Below are 18,139 nucleotides of genomic sequence, written 5' to 3' on the forward strand. Positions count from 1 at the left end.
AAGGAAGAGGCATGCGTTTTTATTTTACAGGATCTTCCTACTGTTGTGGTGTTATGTCTCCCTTGGCTTCGCACTCATAACCCTATTATTGACTGGCAAAGGGGAGATGTTGTTAAGTGGTCCTCCACATAGGCGGATTATAATGAGGGCAATCTGGGCTACCGCCCGGGGCCCGAGGCCCCAGGGGGGCCCATGGCCAGACTGCCCTCACTATAATGTTTTGTGCGCCATCATTGTTGGTACAAGTGGTGTCGTGCCTCAGCCCCGGATCTCCTGTTACTACCCCACTTAACTGTGTCGGCATTGGGTCAACATGACCAGAGGAGGGCTGCGCTGGTCCCCGATCAACTGTTGAAGGGTCTGCAGTCTTAGAGCAGCCGCCGGCCGGCACTGTACTGCTTCGTGCTGCTGTGCCCCGCCGGCGGCATCACTGTATAGCAGACGCGGCTACGTCATGCACCACGCTATGCGCAACCGCCAGCCTTCATGACACAGAGCACGGGAGATCCAAAGAAGGGCCCTGTCTGCAGCGCTGTGGCGGGCGGCGGAGGGCCCTGTCTGCGGCGCTGTGGCGGGCGGCGGAGGGCTCTGTCTGCAGCGCTGTGGCGGGGGCGGCGGAGGGCCCCGTCTGCGGCGCTGTGGCGGGCGGCGGTGGGCCCTGTCTGCGGCACTGTGGCGGGGGCGGCGGAGGGCCCCATCTGCGGCGCTGTGGCGGGCAGCGGAGGGCCCTGTCTGTGGTGGGCGCCAGAGGGCCCTGTCTGCGGCGCTGTGGCGGGCGGCGGAGGGCTCGGCATTAAACGCTACTCACCTGAGTCCTGACCAATCCCAGGGATCCACTAATGCACACCTGGAGCTCGTCATCCTCCTTCATCTCAGGGATCTGGTGAGTGAGTCCCAACATGAACTTTTTTAATGTGTATATACAGCAGTTGCTGTATATTCAATATATAGATGATACTGCTTTATATATATATATATATATTATGTATGTGATACTGCAACAGTATCACCTATATATTGTATATACAGCAGTCTATATACATTATATTGGTGATACTGTGATTGCAGTATATATATTACATAGTTGATACTGCTGTATATATGTTATATAGGTGATACTGTGATTGCTGTGTATAATGGCAATATCACCTATATAATGTATTCACGGCACTAGCACTATCACATACATAATGTATATAGAGCAGTATGTATACTATATATAGGTGATAATGTGACTGCTGTGTATACATTATATACGTGATACTGCTGCATATATGTTACAAAGGTGATGGTGCAATTATACACAGCAAACACAGTATCACTTATATATTATATAGGTGATAGTGAGACTGCAGTATATACAGTGTATACACAGCAGTCACAGTGTCACCTATATAATGTATATACAACAGTATATACACTGCTCAAAAAAATAAAGGGAACATTTAAACAACAGAATATCCAACTCCAAGTACATCAAACTTCTGTGAAACAAACTGTTCACTTAGGAAGCAACACTGATTGACAATCAATTTCACATGCTGTTGTGCAAATGGAATAGACCAGGGGGATTCCTGCTTGGGGCATTATAATGAGGAGGGGTGACAGCCTGCATGGGGCATTATAAGGTGGGGACCAGCCTGCATGGGGCATTATAAAGAGGGGGGGATTCCTGCTTGGGGCATTATAATGAGGAGGGGTGACAGTCTGCATGGGGCATTATAAGGTGGGGACCAGCCTGCATGGGGCATTATAAGGTGGGGAACAACCTGCACGGGGCATTATAAAGAGAGGGGGGGACATCCTGCATGGGGCAGTATAAAGAGGAGGGGTGACAGCCTGCATGGGGCAGTATAAAGAGGAGGGGTGACAGCCTGCATGGGGCAGTATAAAGAGGAGGGGTGACAGCCTGCATGGAGCATTATAAAGAGGAGGGGTGACAGCCTGCATGGGGCATTATAAAGAGGGGGGGTGACAGCCTGCATGGGGCAGTATAAAGAGGAGGGGTGACAGCCTGCATGGGGCAGTATAAAGAGGAGGGGTGACAGCCTGCATGGGGCATTATAAAGAGGAGGGGTGACAGCCTGCATGGGGCATTATAAAGAGGGGGGGCAGCCTGTATGGGGCATTATGTGGGGGGTAACAGCCTGCATGGAGCATTAAAAGGGGGGGGCCTGTATGGGGCATTATGTGGGGGGGAACAGCCTGCATGGAGCATTATAAGGGGGGGGGGCAGCCTGTATGGGGCATTATGTGGGGGTAACAGCCTGCATGGAGCATTAAAAGGGAGGGGCCTGTATGGGGCATTATGTGGGGGGTAACAGCCTGCATGGAGCATTATAAGGGGGGGACAGCCTGTATGGGGCATTATGTGGGGGGTAACAGCCTGCATGCAGCATTATATGGGGACCGGTATCCTGTATAGAGCGTTATATGGGGGCCAGTATTCTGTATGGGGTCTTATATGGGGGCCAGTATTCCGTATGGGGTCTTATATGGGGGCCAGTATTCCGTATGGGGCCTTATATGGGGGCAAGTATTCCGTATGGGGCCTTATATGGGGGCAAGTATTCCGTATGGGGCCTTATATGGGGGCAAGTATTCCGTATGGGGCCTTATATGGGGGCAAGTATTCCGTATGAAGCGTTATATGGGGGCCAGTATTCCGTATGGGCGTTATATGGGGACCAGTATTCCGTATGGAGCCTTATATGGGGGCCACTATTCTGTGTGGAGCGATTCACCGGTTTCTGAGCTATTGTAGAATTTACAATAGATATCACTCATGAAGTGAAATCTTTGCATTGTACTATATATATATATTTCTCCGCCGTATCTCTGCATCATGAATCGTGGTATGTGTTAAAGGGGCCCACTGAGACTCTTTCGCCCGGGGCCCAGAAAAACCTGGAGCCGGCCCTGCCGCTGACAGCTAGCTCCGCGGCCCTGCGCCTGGTCAGAACTCGCTCTGTGTGGATTTATAATGTTTTCTGCCATAGCCGTGACAGCTCGCAGCTCCCGGCAGAGAACATTATGCAGGACGGGGTGGGGCGTCGGGCGGGTCTTAGTGACGCAGCCCTCCACAGCACAGCATGGTACCTGTTGTACGTCACGGGGCGGGTCTTAGTGACGCGGCCCTCCTGCACAGCATGGTGTGTTCCTGACGGGGTGGGGCGGCAGGCTCTCCTCACTGACACGCCCCCGGCAGAACATGTTATGTGGGGCGTGCTGGGGCAGCAGACTGGCTTCAGTGACGCGGCTCCCGGTACCGGTGTTCAGTGTGTAGCGCTGCTAAGCAGCAGCGCTGTATACACTGACGCTCAATGTACAATGCTGCTACTTAGCAGCGCTGTACACCGAGGTCCCGCCAGCATCCTCCCCATACAGCTCCACCCCTCCATAACCCCACCCCCATATGACCAAAGCCCCGCCCCCACCCCCACCGGGCCATGGAAAACTGGTCTTGCTTAAAGCCGGTCCCTGGTGCAAAAAAGGTTGGGGACCTCTGGAATAGACAATAGATGGAAATTATTGGCAATTATCAAGACACCCTCAATAAAGGAGTGGTTCTGCATGTGGGGACCACAGACCACATCTCAGTACCAATGCTTTCTGGCTGATGTTTTGGTCACTTTTGAATGTTGGTTGTGCTTTCACACTCGTGGTAGAATGAGACGGACTCTACAACCCACAGAAGTTGCTCAGGTAGTGCAGCTCATCCAGGATGGCACATCAATGCGAGCTATGGCAAGAAGGTTTGTTGTGTCTGTCAGCATAGTGTCCAGAGGCTGGAGGCGCTACCAGGAGACAGGCCAGTATACCCGGAGACATGGAGGGGGCCGTAGGAGGGCATCAACCCAGCAGCAGGACCGCTACCTCCGCCTATGTGCAAGGAGGAACAGGAGGAGCATGGCCAGAGCCCTGCAAAATGACCTCCAGCAGGCCACAAATGTGCATGTGTTTGCACAAACTGTTAGAAACCGACTCCATGAGGGTGGTATGAGGGCCCGACGTCCACAGATTGGGGTTGTGCTCACAGCCCAACACAGTGCAGGACGCTTTGCATTTGCCACAGAACACCAGGATTGGCAAAGTCGCCACTGGCGCCCTGTGCTCTTCACAGATGAAAGCAGGTTCACACTGAGCACATGTGACAGACGTGACAGAGTCTGGAGACGCCGTGGAGAGCGATCTGCTGCCTGCAACATCCTTCAGCATGACCGGTTTGGCAGTGGGTCAGTAATGGTGTGGGGTGACATTTCTTTGGAGGGCCGCACAGCCCTCCATGTGCTCGCCAGAGGTAGCCTGACTGCCATTAGGTACAGAGATGAGATCCTCAGACCCCTTGTGAGACCATATGCTGGTGCGGTTGGCCCTGGGTTCCTCCTAATGCAGGACAATGCCAGACCTCATGTGGCTGGAGTGTGTCTGCAGTTCCTGCAAGATGAAGGCATTGAAGCTATGGACTGACCCGCCCGTTCCCCAGACCTGAATCCGATTGATCACATCTGGGACATCATGTCTCGCTCCATCCACCAACTTCACTTTGCACCACAGACTGTCCAGGAGTTGGCGGATGCTTTAGTCCAGGTCTGAGAGGAGATCCCACAGGAGACCATCCGCCACCTCATCAGGAGCATGCCCAGGCATTTTAGGGAGGTCATACAGGCATGTGGAGGCCACACACAATACTGAGCCTCATTTTGCCTTCTTTTAAGGACATTACATCAAAGTTGGATCAGCCTGTAGTGTGTTTTTCCACTTTAATTTTGGGGGTGACTCCAAATCCAGGCCTCCATTGGTTAATAAATTTGATTTCCATTGATGATTCTTGTGTGATTTTGTTGTCAGCACATTCAACTTTGTACAGAACAAAGTATTTAATGAGAATATTTCATTCATTCAGATCTAGGATGTGTTATTTTAGTGTTCCCTTTATTTTTTTGAGCAGTGTAGATTATATTGGTGATACTTCGACTGCTATATATATACACAATATATAAGTGATACTGCAACTGTGTATAGCTGCAGTATCACCTATATAATATGCATGCAGCAGTCTCTGTGATATATATTTAGCAGTCGTGGTATCTCCTACGTGATGTATAGTATATAGTATAATGCGGTCTTAATTAAAACGTAGAGTTGTATATATATAGTGTAGAGATGTTTATATAGTATGATGCTATATATATATATATACACTATAGTATATAGTGTGGGATCCCCACTATGTACACTGGCACATCTCTACACTATATACTATGTAGTATACACACAGCTCCACTCTATATTCTTTTGTACAGTATATATTTATATGTATATAATTGATTGTAGTATATACTGTGGAGCTGTGTATACTTCTCCTGTCCTGTATACTTGGGATAATTCTCAGTATCTGCTCTTATGTATGTAGATATATATATATAAGCACTCCGATTAATTGTCAAAAAACTGGAGGACTCCTTATTAGCCCATGTGATAATGTTTTGGATCCACAACAGAACATTGTATATATAATGTAACTGCACAGCACCACTCCTCCTGTCCTGTATATATACACTGCACCACTCCTCCTGTCCTGAATATATACACTGCACCACTCCTCCTGTCCTGTATATATACACTCCACCACTCCTCCTGTCCTGAATATATACACTGCACCACTCCTCCTGTCCTGTATATATACACTGCACCACTCCTCCTGTCCTGAATATATACACTGCACCACTCCTCCTGTCCTGTATATATACACTGCACCACTCCTCCTGTCCTGTATATATACACTGCACCACTCCTCCTGTCCTGTATATATACACTGCACCACTCCTCCTGTCCTGAATATATACACTGCACCACTCCTCCTGTCCTGTATATATACACTGCACCACTCCTCCTGTCCTGTATATATACACTGCACCACTCCTCCTGTCCTGTATATATACACTGCACCACTCCTCCTGTCCTGAATATATACACTGCACCACTCCTCCTGTCCTGTATATATACACTGCACCACTCCTCCTGTCCTGTATATATACACTGCACAGTACCACTCCTTCTGTATATATACACTGCACAGTACCACTTCTCCTGTCCTGTATATATACACTGCACAGCACCACTCCTCCTGTACTGTATATATACACTGCACCACTCCTCCTGTCCTGTATATATACACTGCACCACTCCTCCTGTCCTGTATATATACACTGCACCACTCCTCCTGTCCTGTATATATACACTGCACCACTCCTCCTGTCCTGTATATATACACTGCACCACTCCTCCTGTCCTGTATATATACACTGCACAGTACCACTCCTTCTGTATATATACACTGCACAGTACCACTTCTCCTGTCCTGTATATATACACTGCACAGCACCACTCCTCCTGTACTGTATATATACACTGCACAGTACCACTCCTCCTGTTCTGTATATATACACTGCACAGTATCACTTCTCCTGTCCTGTATATATACACTGCACAGCACCACTCCTCCTGTACTGTATATATACACTGCACAGTACCACTCCTCCTGTTCTGTATATATACACTGCACGGTACCACTCCTCCTGTATATATATACACTGCACAGTACCACTCCTCCTGTCCTGTATATATACATTGCACAGCACCACTCCTCCTGTCCTGTATATATACACTGCACCACTCCTCCTGTCCTGTATATATACACTGCACAGTACCACTCCTTCTGTATATATACACTGCACAGTACCACTTCTCCTGTCCTGTATATATACACTGCACAGTACCACTCCTCCTGTATATATACACTGCACAGTACCACTCCTCCTATATATATACACTGCACAGTACCACTTCTCCTGTCCTGTATATACACACTGCACAGCACCACTCCTCCTGTCCTGTATATATACACTGCACAGTACCACTCCTCCTGTCCTGTATATATACACTGCACGGTACCACTCCTCCTGTATATATATACACTGCACAGTACCACTCCTCCTGTCCTGTATATATGCACTGCACAGTACCACTCCTCCTGTCCTGTATATATATACACTATACAGCGCCACTCCTCCTGTCCTGTATATATACACTGCACAGTACCACTCCTCCTGTGTATATATATATATACACTGCACAGTGTCACTCCTCCGGTCCGGTATATATACATTGCACAGGGCCACTCCTCTTGTCCTGTATATATACACTGCACAGTACCACTTCTCCTGTCCTGTATATATACACTGCACAGTGCCACTCCTCCTATCCTATATATATACACTGCACAGTGCCACTTCTCCTGTATATATACACAGCACAGTGCCACTTCTCCTGTACATGTTTTGTTCAAACCAAGTCTAAGAGAGCAGGTAGCGCTCAAACATGTCTAGTGATGAGACCCCCAAGTTCCCCCCTCACATCTTAGATTTTTGGTATGCATTTCTTCATCTTTTTGTAAAATATTTCTAACTTTTTGCCAATATACAGAACAGCCCAAAAGTTTGGACACACCTTCTCATTTAAAGATTTTTCTGTATTTTCATGACTATGGAAATTGTACATTCACACTGAAGGCATCAAAACTATGAATTAACACATGTGGAATTATATACTTAACAAAAAAGTGTGAAACAACTGAAAATATGTCTTATATTCTAGGTTCTTCAAAGTAGCCACCTTTTGCTTTGATGACTGCTTTGCACACTCTTGGCATTCTCTTGATGAGCTTCAAGAGGTAGTCACCGGAAATGGTCTTCCAACAATCTTGAAGGAGTTCCCAGAGATGCTTAGCACTTGTTAGCCCTTTTGCCTTCACTCTGCGGTCCAGCTCACCCCAAACCATCTTGATTGGGTTCAGGTCTGGTGACTATGGAGGCCAGGTCATCTGGCGTAGCACCCCATCACTCTCCTTCTTGGTCAAATAGCCCTTACACAGCCTGGAGGTGTGTTTGGGGTCATTGTCCTGTTGAAAAATAAATGATGGTCCAACTAAACACAAACCGGATGGAATAGCATGCCGCTGCAAGATGCTGTGGTAGCCATGCTGGTTCAGTATGCCTTCAATTTTGAATAAATCCCCAACAGTGTCACCAGCAAAGCACCCCCACACCATCACACCTCCTCCTCCATGCTTCACGGTGGGAACCAGGCATGTACAGTCCATCCGTTCACCTTTTCTGCGTCGCACAAAGACACGGTGGTTGAAACCAAAGATCTCAAATTTGGACTCCTCAGACCAAAGCACAGATTTCCACTGGTCTAATGTCCATTCATTGAGTTCTTTAGCCCAAACAAGTCTCTTCTGCTTGTTGCCTGTCCTTAGCAGTGGTTTCCTAGCAGCTATTTTACCATGAAGGCCTGCTGCACAAAGTCTCCTCTTAACAGTTGTTGAAGAGATGTGTCTGCTGCTAGAACTCTGTGTGGCATTGACCTGGTCTCTAATCTGAGCTGCTGTTAACCTGCGATTTCTGAGGCGGGAGACTCGGATAAACTTATCCTCAGAAACAGAGGTGACTCTTGGTCTTCCTTTCCTGGGGCGTTCCTCATGTGAGCCAGTTTCCTTGTAGCGCTTGATGGTTTTTGCAACTGCACTTGGGGACACTTTCAAAGTTTTCCCAATTTTTCGGACTGACTGACCTTCATTTCTTAAAGTAATGATGGCCACTCATTTTTCTTTACTTAGCTGCTTTTTTCTTGCCATAATACAAATTCTAACAGTCTATTCAGTAGGACTATCAGCTGTGTATCCACCTGACTTCTGCACAACACAACTGATGGTCCCAACCCCATTTATAAGGCAAGAAATCCCACTTATTAAACCTGACAGGGCACACCTGTGAAGTGAAAACCATTTCCGGTGACTACCTCTTGAAGCTCATCAAGAGAATGCCAAGAGTGTGCAAAGAAGTCATCAAAGCAAAAGGTGGCTACTTTGAAGAACCTAGAATATAAGACATATTTTCAGTTGTTTCACACTTTTTTGTTAAGTATATAATTCCACATGTGTTAATTCATAGTTTTGATGCCTTCAGTGTGAATGTACAATTTTCAAAGTCATGAAAATACAGAAAAATCTTTAAATGAGAAGGTGTGTCCAAACTTTTGGTCTGTACTGTACTTGGATCGGAAGCCGGATCCTTCCAACCTCTCATGAATATTAATATTGAGCAGAATTAATTTCGGCCTATTGGTTCGGCCTCCACAACAGTCACGGTCTCTCATGTGGCCCCTTGGGAAAATGAATCTCTTCCCCGCTCTATTATGTATAGTGCTCTACACAAGGGAAAATGTGCAAAGAGCGCACAGCACGGCAATACCTATCTTTTTCCATCTACAGATGTACACCAGATCACCTGTGTATTACTCACATGACCTATCACATGATCTATCAAAGGGGATCGCGTGACAGGTCACATGATACATCGGGTACCTGGGAAGTGGGGGGGCCATGCCATCTAAACTGCCCGGGGCCCTGGCTATTCTTAATCCACCCCTGGTCCTCCAACTGCCAATCCCTTTGTATTATCATTCCTCCTAAGGTAGTAGGTTCCACCTCCCAGGTCCCGTGGTATGTGGCCAATGTCAGACTGAAGAACATTTGTCCCATTTGTCCCATCAGAGGATTTGATTCTGAGGGCCTACCTTTCTTCCCCACTCAAGAGCCTAATAGCAGCTGCAGGGTTTGTGCTATGAACCCTCCTGAAGAAGAAGCCAGGGCCCACCGGAGGAGTCTCTGGTTCTCTGGTGGGCCTGTCCAACCCTGTATGTGGCAGAGTTCCCACACGTGTTCTCCGAAGAGGTCTCCCAGAAATTACCTCCACATAGAACTTATGACTGTTCCATCCAACTCATTGAGGGGGCAAAGTTACTTAAGGGCAGAATTTTTAACCTGTCAGAACCCGAGAGGCATGCCATGAGGGATACATTCAGGAAAATTTTAAAAATAGGTTTATCCACCCTTCTAAATCCCCGGTTGGAGCAGGGTTCTTTTTTGTGGCCAAAAAGGAGGGGGTGCTTTGAGACTGTGTATTGACTATCATGAGTTCAATCGCATAACAGTACATAATCAGTAGCCTCTTCCACTCATACCTGACCTCTTTAACCAACTGCTGGGGGCAAGTTGGTTTACTAAGCTGGATCTCCGGGGGACTTATAATCTTGTTCGCATCAAGGAGGAGGATGAATGGAAAACGGCCTTCAATACCCCCCATGAGTCATTATGAGTATTGTGTCATGCCCTTTGGGCAGCTGTGTTTCAAGCACTTGTAAATTATATTTTCCGTGATCTTTTGGGTATTTGTGTTATTGTTTACATCAATGATATCCTCATCTTCTCCAGGGACTTGGCAGCACATAGGGACCATGAGCGCACCGTCCTGAAAAGATTGGAGGATCATTTTCTTTATGTCAAAAACAAAAATGTGTTTTCGAAGTGCAGGATTTGGGGTTCCTGGGACTTATTCTGTCCCCCACGGGGTTTCAGAAGGACCCTGAGAAAGTGAAGGCGGTGTTGGATTGGCACAACCGGTTAACCTCAAGGGATTGCAGCGTTTCTTGGGTTTTGCCAATTATGACCGGAGGCTTATCAAGGGTTTTTCCAAGGTGGTGAAACCTCTCACTGATCTTACCCATAAGGGGGCAGACATGTCTAATTTGGGACCAGAGGCCATTAAAGGAGTTTTCCACTACTTTTACATTGATGCCCCATCTGTAGGATAGGGCATCAATGTCTGATCAGCCAGGGTCCGCACCCAGCACCACCGCCGATCAGCTGTTATCAGTGCCAGCGGTGGCAGCCTCCGGCCGTAAGTACTTACTTGCAGTGATTGGCCGTCTAGCTGTAGTGGCCGCTGCGGGGTACTACAGATCCGCCTCCCATTGAACTGAATAGGAGGTGGATGTGCAGTACCCCGCTGTGGACACTACAGCTAGACGGCCAAGCACCGCAAGTAAGTGCTTCCGGCCGGAGGCACCAATAACAGTTGATCGGGAATGGATGGGGCATCAATCTAAAAGTAGTGGTCAACTTCTTTAAGGCCTTTAATACACTTAAGGCCTTTTCCTCCGCTCCAGTCTTGGTCCAGCCTTATCTCAATAAGCCTTTGTGGCGGAGGTTGATGCCTCCGAGGTAGGGGGTTGGTTGCTTTTTTTCTCAGAAATTCCTCCACAGCTTATTTATAACATCGGCAATCTCTCCTCCACAGCTTAATTATACCATCGGCAATTCTTGCCATAAAGTTAGCTCTGGAGGATTGGAGGCATCTCCTTGTGGGAGCTGGGCACCCATTTACTGACCATATGAATCTGTTTTTTTTAGAGGCTGAACTCGAGAAAAGCCTGATGGGCCTTGTTTTTTACCAGATTAAATTTTTGGATCTCTTACCTCCCTGGGACCAAGACTGTTCAGGCAGATGCCCTCTCTCGGAGTCTTTGTCCTAGGGAGTCTGAAATTACAGAACTTGATTTAATTCTTCCAAAGGGCATTGTAGTCTCTTCTGTCAATTTAGGTTGGGAGGTGGTTAAGGCTCAGGGGATGGCTCCGTTCAGCACACCTCATGATAAATTATTCGTTCCAGTGCAGTTACGGTTGGGTTTACTCAGAGAGTTTCATGACTCGGTAACAGCGGGCCACCCGGGCATTAAGGAGACCTGTCACCTGTTGAGCAGAAAGTATTGGTGGCCATCCTGGGGTAAGGATGTTGAAGCTTATGTTAAGGCATGTGAGATCTGTGCCAGGAACAAGGTGCCTCGCGTCGCCCGACAGGGAAACTTCTCCCTTTGCCCATTCCTGTACGTCCTTGGTCTCACATATCCATGGACTTCATTACTGATCTCTCTGACTCCAAAAGTATTACTGTGGTGTGGGTTATTGCGGACCAATTTTCTAAACAATGCCATTTGGTTCCTTTGGCTCAGTTGCCCAGTGCGCAGAACTTGGTAGATTTGTTCCTTGTTCAGGTGGTAAGAATATATGGTATTGTCTCCGATCGTGGGTCCCAGTTTTTCTCCAGATTCTGGAGGGCTTTCTGTAAACGCTTCGGGTCGGGACTCTCATTTTCATCTGCATACCATCCTCAAACTAATGGGCAAACGGCGCCAACCAACCAGTGTCTTGAGTCCTATCTAAGATGTTTTTGCTCCCATACTTAGCATGATTGGCAATCATACTTAGCCTTGGCTGAGTTCACCCTAAACAATAAACACCATGAGGGTTTGGGGACGTCTCCCTTCTTCTGTAATCTAGGATTCCATCCTAGGTCCCCTTGTTTTGAGGGAGGAGATGATGTCTTCCCGGCGGTCTCTGCTACTATCCACCACCTCCAGAAGGTTTGGGGGGAAGCCTGTATCCATCTCAAGAAAGCAGGGGTTAGCATGAAGAGGCAGGCCGATAAGCGCCGTCAACAAGATTGCAAACTCAGAGTGGGGGACAGAGTTTGGGTGTCTACTAAGAATCTCAAGATTAAGGTACCTTCTCCTAAGCTCGCACCCAGGTTTATAGGACCATTTCCCATTATCGAGGCTGTCAATAAAGTGGCTTTTCAGGTAGGTCTGCCTTCGTCTATGCGGGTTCCCAATGTTTTTCACAAGACATTATTAAAGAAGATGGTTACTCCGCTTGTGACCCAGGGTCTTTCTCCTCCTATTCTGGTTGATAATACTGAAGAATTTGAGATAGAGAGTATTGTGGACTCTCGTAGAGTTCAGAACTACATTCAGTATTTGATTCATTGGAAGAGGTACGGTCCTGAGGAGAGGTCCTGGGTCTCGAGAGGTAATATACATGCCAATCGACTCATCACTAAGTTCCAAAGGTTTCCGGACAAGGTGGGTGGTGAGAGCTCAGAGGTCTCTCCTAGGGAGAGGGGTACTGTTACGAATCGTAGTTCTGTGCTCCCACCTGGGAATGGAGCAGGTCCGGTGCTATGCTACTCCGGCCGCAAGCGCCGCCATTGTCCTGACCGTGGAGGCGGAGCTACTATGCGCGCAGGGAAATGGTCCCAATCTTGTGGAGCGTCGCGTTCTGGTGTTGTGGGATGTGTGAGGACGCAGGATGCTGTTGTGTTTGGTACTGAGCAGTGGTGGGATTATGTTCAGTCTGCTGCTGAAGCTAGCAGGGAGTGGCTGTCTGGGGATGATTGGGAGGTAATCAACACCTGATCATTAGGCGGGTTATTTAGCCCTGCACTCTGCTCAGTCCTTTGCTGTTTATTGCAGTTCCATATGTTCTTGGTGATGAGTGGTACTAGCATTAGGTTTTGCTATCTTTTCAGGGGTTTTCTCATTTTCTCCTCTGGTTTCACTTCCTGGGGTTCTTGCAGAAGTACTCACCTGGTTCTCGACTAGCCGCTTCACCAGACGTCAAATGTCCGGTGACAGCGGGCCTGGGAAGGGCTCTGCCAAAGTCCCCCTGCCATTTACTGGGAGCTGGTTGAAGAGTATTCACGGCCCTCAAGGGCTCGCCTAGCTGGGCAGCTTGTGCCAAGTGTGTCTGTGGCTGCGCCTTTGCTGGTTTGGTGCCAGTCTTGCTGGGTCCCTTTGCGAAGTGCATAACAATTTGTGCCCAATTGTCTCTAATCACAGCTGCTTGCATGCCCCTCTATTACTTGTTGCAAGGTGGTAAGGACTATGAATTTGAGACACAAATATAGTAAGGCTATGTTCACTCTGGCATTTAGACTTCTGTTTTTTTGTTTCCTCATAGAAACGGCACCAGGTGGACCCTGTCAACTATAATGGACTATATTTGGCCTTTTTTTACATTGTTAGTCACTTTAACGGACAAAATCGTGGAACTCGCAACTCAAGTGTGAACCTAGCCTAACAAACAGAAGGCACCATATGCTTAGTTGAAAGCCGGCTGCATATACACAATAAAACAGTAAGAAAACAGTTGATTTTTACTTTCTTAAGTGTTGAACTTTGTATTTCTCATATATACATTTACTTTCTTACTTACATGACTCAGTAGCTGTCCCACTGGGCGCGGACACGTCCTCCTGTGTGTCGCAGGCAGAGTTTCCGGACCCTGAGGCACAGACAATATTAAATATAACAGAAGAGTCAAAAATTTCTACTTACAGTGTTTTTTGTTCGCTTCCATAGAAAAAGAAAACCATTCTTGAAAGCTGTAAGAAATAAAAAAATGTGGGGAACTATCAAGGCGCTGCTGATACAGCCGAGGCAACATAAGATAAGGTACAAAATAACTTTAAACCCTTAACGACCGCCGTAACGTATTTTTACGGCAGTCATTAAGGGTACTTATTCCACAGCGCCGTTAAAATGCTTCGCTGTGGAACAAGTGAATAGCGGTCTCGATGCCGATCGGGGTCGATTAACCCCTTAAATACTGCTGTCAATCATGGCTGCGGTATTTAAGTGCTTACCAAGGGGTCTTGCGACCCCCTTAGTAACCATCGGACCCCCCGCGATGAGAATTGCGGGTCCCGATGGTTACCATGTGATCATGTGATGATCCCAGGGTATGGTGGCCTGTGAGATACAGGAGATACAGCAATAAGCTGGATCTCACAGGCAGAGTCAGTGAGTCAGACATGACTCACTGACAGGTCTCATACACAGAGTACTGCAGTGTATGAGATCAGCATTCAAAGTAACAATCACACATGTTCCACAGTGGGACTTAGTGAAAAAGTTTAAAAAAAAGTTAAAAAAAATGTGTAAAAAAGAAAAAAAACACACAAAAAGAGCACACAAATCACTAAAATCCGTTTCGCCGCTCAAAATGCAGCATTTGTGATAAAACAAAAATAAACGAAAAAACGTACACATAAATGGTATCAACCTGCTCTATAAAACTGTCATGTTATTCAGTCCATTTGGCGAATGCCGTAAAAAAAATTAAAAAAAATGCCAAAAATGATGCCTTTTCATCATACTAACTCGCAAAAAAGTGAATAAAAAGCAATCAAAAAGTCGTATGTAAAAAAAATATATATAAATAAAAACACCAACCCGTCCCGCAAAAAAACAAGCCATAATATGGCTCATTCAGCAAAAAAAAGTTACAGCTCTCAGAATGCGACGATGCAAAATCAAATTATTATTTATAAAATACTGTTTTTAGTGTGTAAAAATAGCAAAGCATAAAAAAAAATCTATATAAATCTGGTATCGCTGTAATCGTACCAACCCGGAGGACAAATCAGTTTTATCACTTTTACCACAAGGCAAAAGGCACAAAAAATAAAAACAATAACTGAATTGCTGGGTTTTGTTCATTCTGTGTCTGAAAAATCTGAATAAAAATCGATCAAAAATTACTATGTGCCCCAAAATGGTACCAAAAAAATCTGCAACTCGTCCCGCAAAAAATAAGCCATCATACAGCTCTGTTCACCAAAAAATAAAAAAGTTAAAGCTCTCAGAATATGGTAACGAAAATTACTACTTTTTATATATATAAAAAAAGCATTTTTACTATGTGTTAGCAACAAAACCTTAAAAAAAAACATATAATCACATCGACCCAAAGAATAAATCCGCCTTATCACTTATACCGCACTGTGAACAGCGAAAAAATAAAAATAAGATCTATTCTGGTACTACTGTCTATTTCTTCATTCTGACTCCAAAAAAATCAGTATAAGGCTTGGGTCACGTTTATCCTACGCTCTCCGCTGAGCGCTTACGTTGGTATTTCTGTGTAAATTCAACAAAACCGCAATTCAGACAGAAAACCCAGATGGAGTCACTCAATTCTGAGGCTGGTGGAGTTCCTTTGGACTGTTCTCTGTTCCGGCAGCGTACCATCATTTTAGGCTTTTTTTTAGCGCACAAGTGTGGACGACCACAGATCTGTGTTCACCTAAAAAGATAAGGACCACCGGAGCAGACGTCAAATGGGCTCCAAAGTGTCACCATCTGACTCTTTGTGGTGAGTGGTTTTCGTTGGGAGTTTCGTCTGAATTGCATTTTTGTGTGATTTACACAGAAACCCCGTCGTAAGTAGAGATGAGCGGTGTTCGACTCGAACTGTTCGCCAATCTCAAATTCAAGCTGTTTTGAGCGGTGTTCGAGCCGTTCGGTGAACACGAACGATTTGAAAAAAATCCGGCTGTTCGACGTTATGTTCGATAACTGTTCGTGCACCAAAATCATAACTGGATTTTTTTCACAGTAATGCTGATAATCAATGTTAATACGCAGTTTGAGTGTACAACGGGGCGGGGGGAGGGGCAGGGGATGGATCTCTGCATAAATAATGAAGATCTCCATTTTTTTTTCTCTTTCCCGCATTTACAGTGGGGAGGTGCAATCTGTCAGCCTATCAGCAGCGCACACACGGAGCGAAGTGCTTTTTTTCACACAAGCAAGGGCATGTGTCATTGGCTGTGTATGTCACATGTCCTTGCCCTATAAGATCTAGCCATTTTTCCCCGTCGCCACCATTTTCTCACTGCTGCAGCTGCGTTTTAGATGGCACCGCTGTTGCTGTGTGCGCTATACTTTCAGTGTTAATTTCAAGCCAATTTTCTCTGAAATATACAGATAGCTTGGGAGTAGGGAATAGTTGTGATTGCAGTCCTTTTGAGGACTAGGTTACAGCATTTCCTACGACTTTTAACAGGCAGGTCTGTGCTCTTAAATAGATAGGTTGGGAGTAGGGTCTACTTGTAATTGCAGTCCTTTTGAGGACTAGGTTACAGCATTTCCTAGGACTTTTTACCAGGCAGGTCTGTGCCAGTGCTGTGCAAGTGTTTTTCACAGCATTTGGCTAAATCTAGCTAAGCAAATCCTTTTTGGCCTCTTGCAGTGTGTGTTAGTCAGTGGAGTAGCGTATCTGTGTTGCAAGCTACACCACCTGTGTATAGAATACAATTTTTTTTTACTGCACCTAGCCAAGTAAAACCTTTTGGGCATAGCATCATTCTATTAGGCCATCTATACTAAGCTCCACCAGCTTGCAAATTACAAATAATTTTTATCTGCATCTAGCTCGGAAAATAATTTTGGGCTAGTAGCAGTGTGTGGGACTTATTCTATTAGTCTATCTATACTAAGCTTCACCAGCTTGAAAATTACAAATAATTTTTAGCTGCATCTAGCTCGGAAAATAATTTTGGGCTTAGTAGCAGTGTGTGGTACTCATTCTATTAGGCCATCTATACTAAGCTCCACCAGCTTGCAAATTACAAATAATTTTTATCTGCATCTAGCTCGGAAAATAATTTTGGGCTTGTAGCAGTTTGTGGGACTCATTCCATTAGTCCATCTATACTAAGCTCCACCAGCTTGCAAATTACAAATAATTTTTAGCTGCATCTTGTCTGGAAAATAATTTTGGGCATAGTAGCAGTGTGTGGGACTCATTCTATTAGGCCATCTATACTAAGCTCCACCAGCTTGCAAATTACCAATAATTTTTATCTGCATCTAGCTTGGAAAATAATTTTGGGCTTGTAGCAGTGTGTGGGACTTATTCTATTAGTCCATCTATACTAAGCTCCACCAGCTTGCAAATTACAAATAATTTTTAGCTGCATCTAGCTCGGAAAATAATTTTGGGCTTGTAGCAGTGTGTGGGACTTATTCTATTAGTCCATCTATACTAAGCTCCACCAGCTTGAAAATTACAAATAATTTTTAGCTGCATCTTGTCTGGAACATAATTTTGGGCATAGTAGCAGTGTGTGGTACTCATCCTATTAGGCCATCTATACTAAGCTCCACCAGCTTGCAAATTACAAATAATTTTTATCTGCATCTAGCTCGGAAAATAATTTTGGGCTTGTAGCAGTGTGTGGGACTCATTCTATTAGTCCATCTATACTAAGCTCCACCACCTGTGTATGTAATAAAATTGTTTTACTGCATCTAACCCAGCCAATCCTTTTGGGCTAATACCACAGTTTGGCCACTCAGCTCTGCTTGGTTCCCATCCATCGTTTTTTTGTACAAACAACTCCAGAGTTGTCAATTAGTTAACCACCAAAATGAGTGGAAAAAGGCCTGCTGCTGGTGCAAAGGGGAATAGGCGTGTTGGGAAGGGAAAAAAAGGTTGTGTCCGTGGGGTAGGTGTTAAAGCAATAGTAACATTTGCAGAAGAAAGACCATCTTCCAGCCAAACTAAGATGTCTACTTCTTTTAGCGGACAATGTGATACGATCCCTTTCTT

At 45.8% G+C, this 18,139-nt stretch overlaps 1 protein-coding gene across 3 annotated transcripts in view; it reads right to left on the minus strand.

Moving 5' to 3' along the window:
• The window catches only part of TMEM25 (transmembrane protein 25), a 99,080-nt gene that overhangs the window by 12,409 nt on the left and 68,532 nt on the right, over positions 1–18,139 (minus strand). For 2 of the 3 annotated variants that reach the window (XM_073656602.1, XM_073656604.1), the window contains one exon: positions 13,958–14,026. In XM_073656602.1, coding sequence (XP_073512703.1) covers positions 13,958–14,026 — 69 coding nt within the window. Of the gene's footprint in view, positions 1–11,383; positions 11,445–13,957; positions 14,027–18,139 lie in introns of those variants that run through there. The other variant, XM_073656603.1, reaches the window with a different exon arrangement.

Source organism: Phyllobates terribilis, unplaced genomic scaffold (assembly GCF_046119375.1).
Source record: "Phyllobates terribilis strain yellow unplaced genomic scaffold, ASM4611937v1 Scaffold_12__6_contigs__length_324123572, whole genome shotgun sequence".
Lineage (NCBI taxonomy): Eukaryota > Metazoa > Chordata > Amphibia > Anura > Dendrobatidae > Phyllobates > Phyllobates terribilis.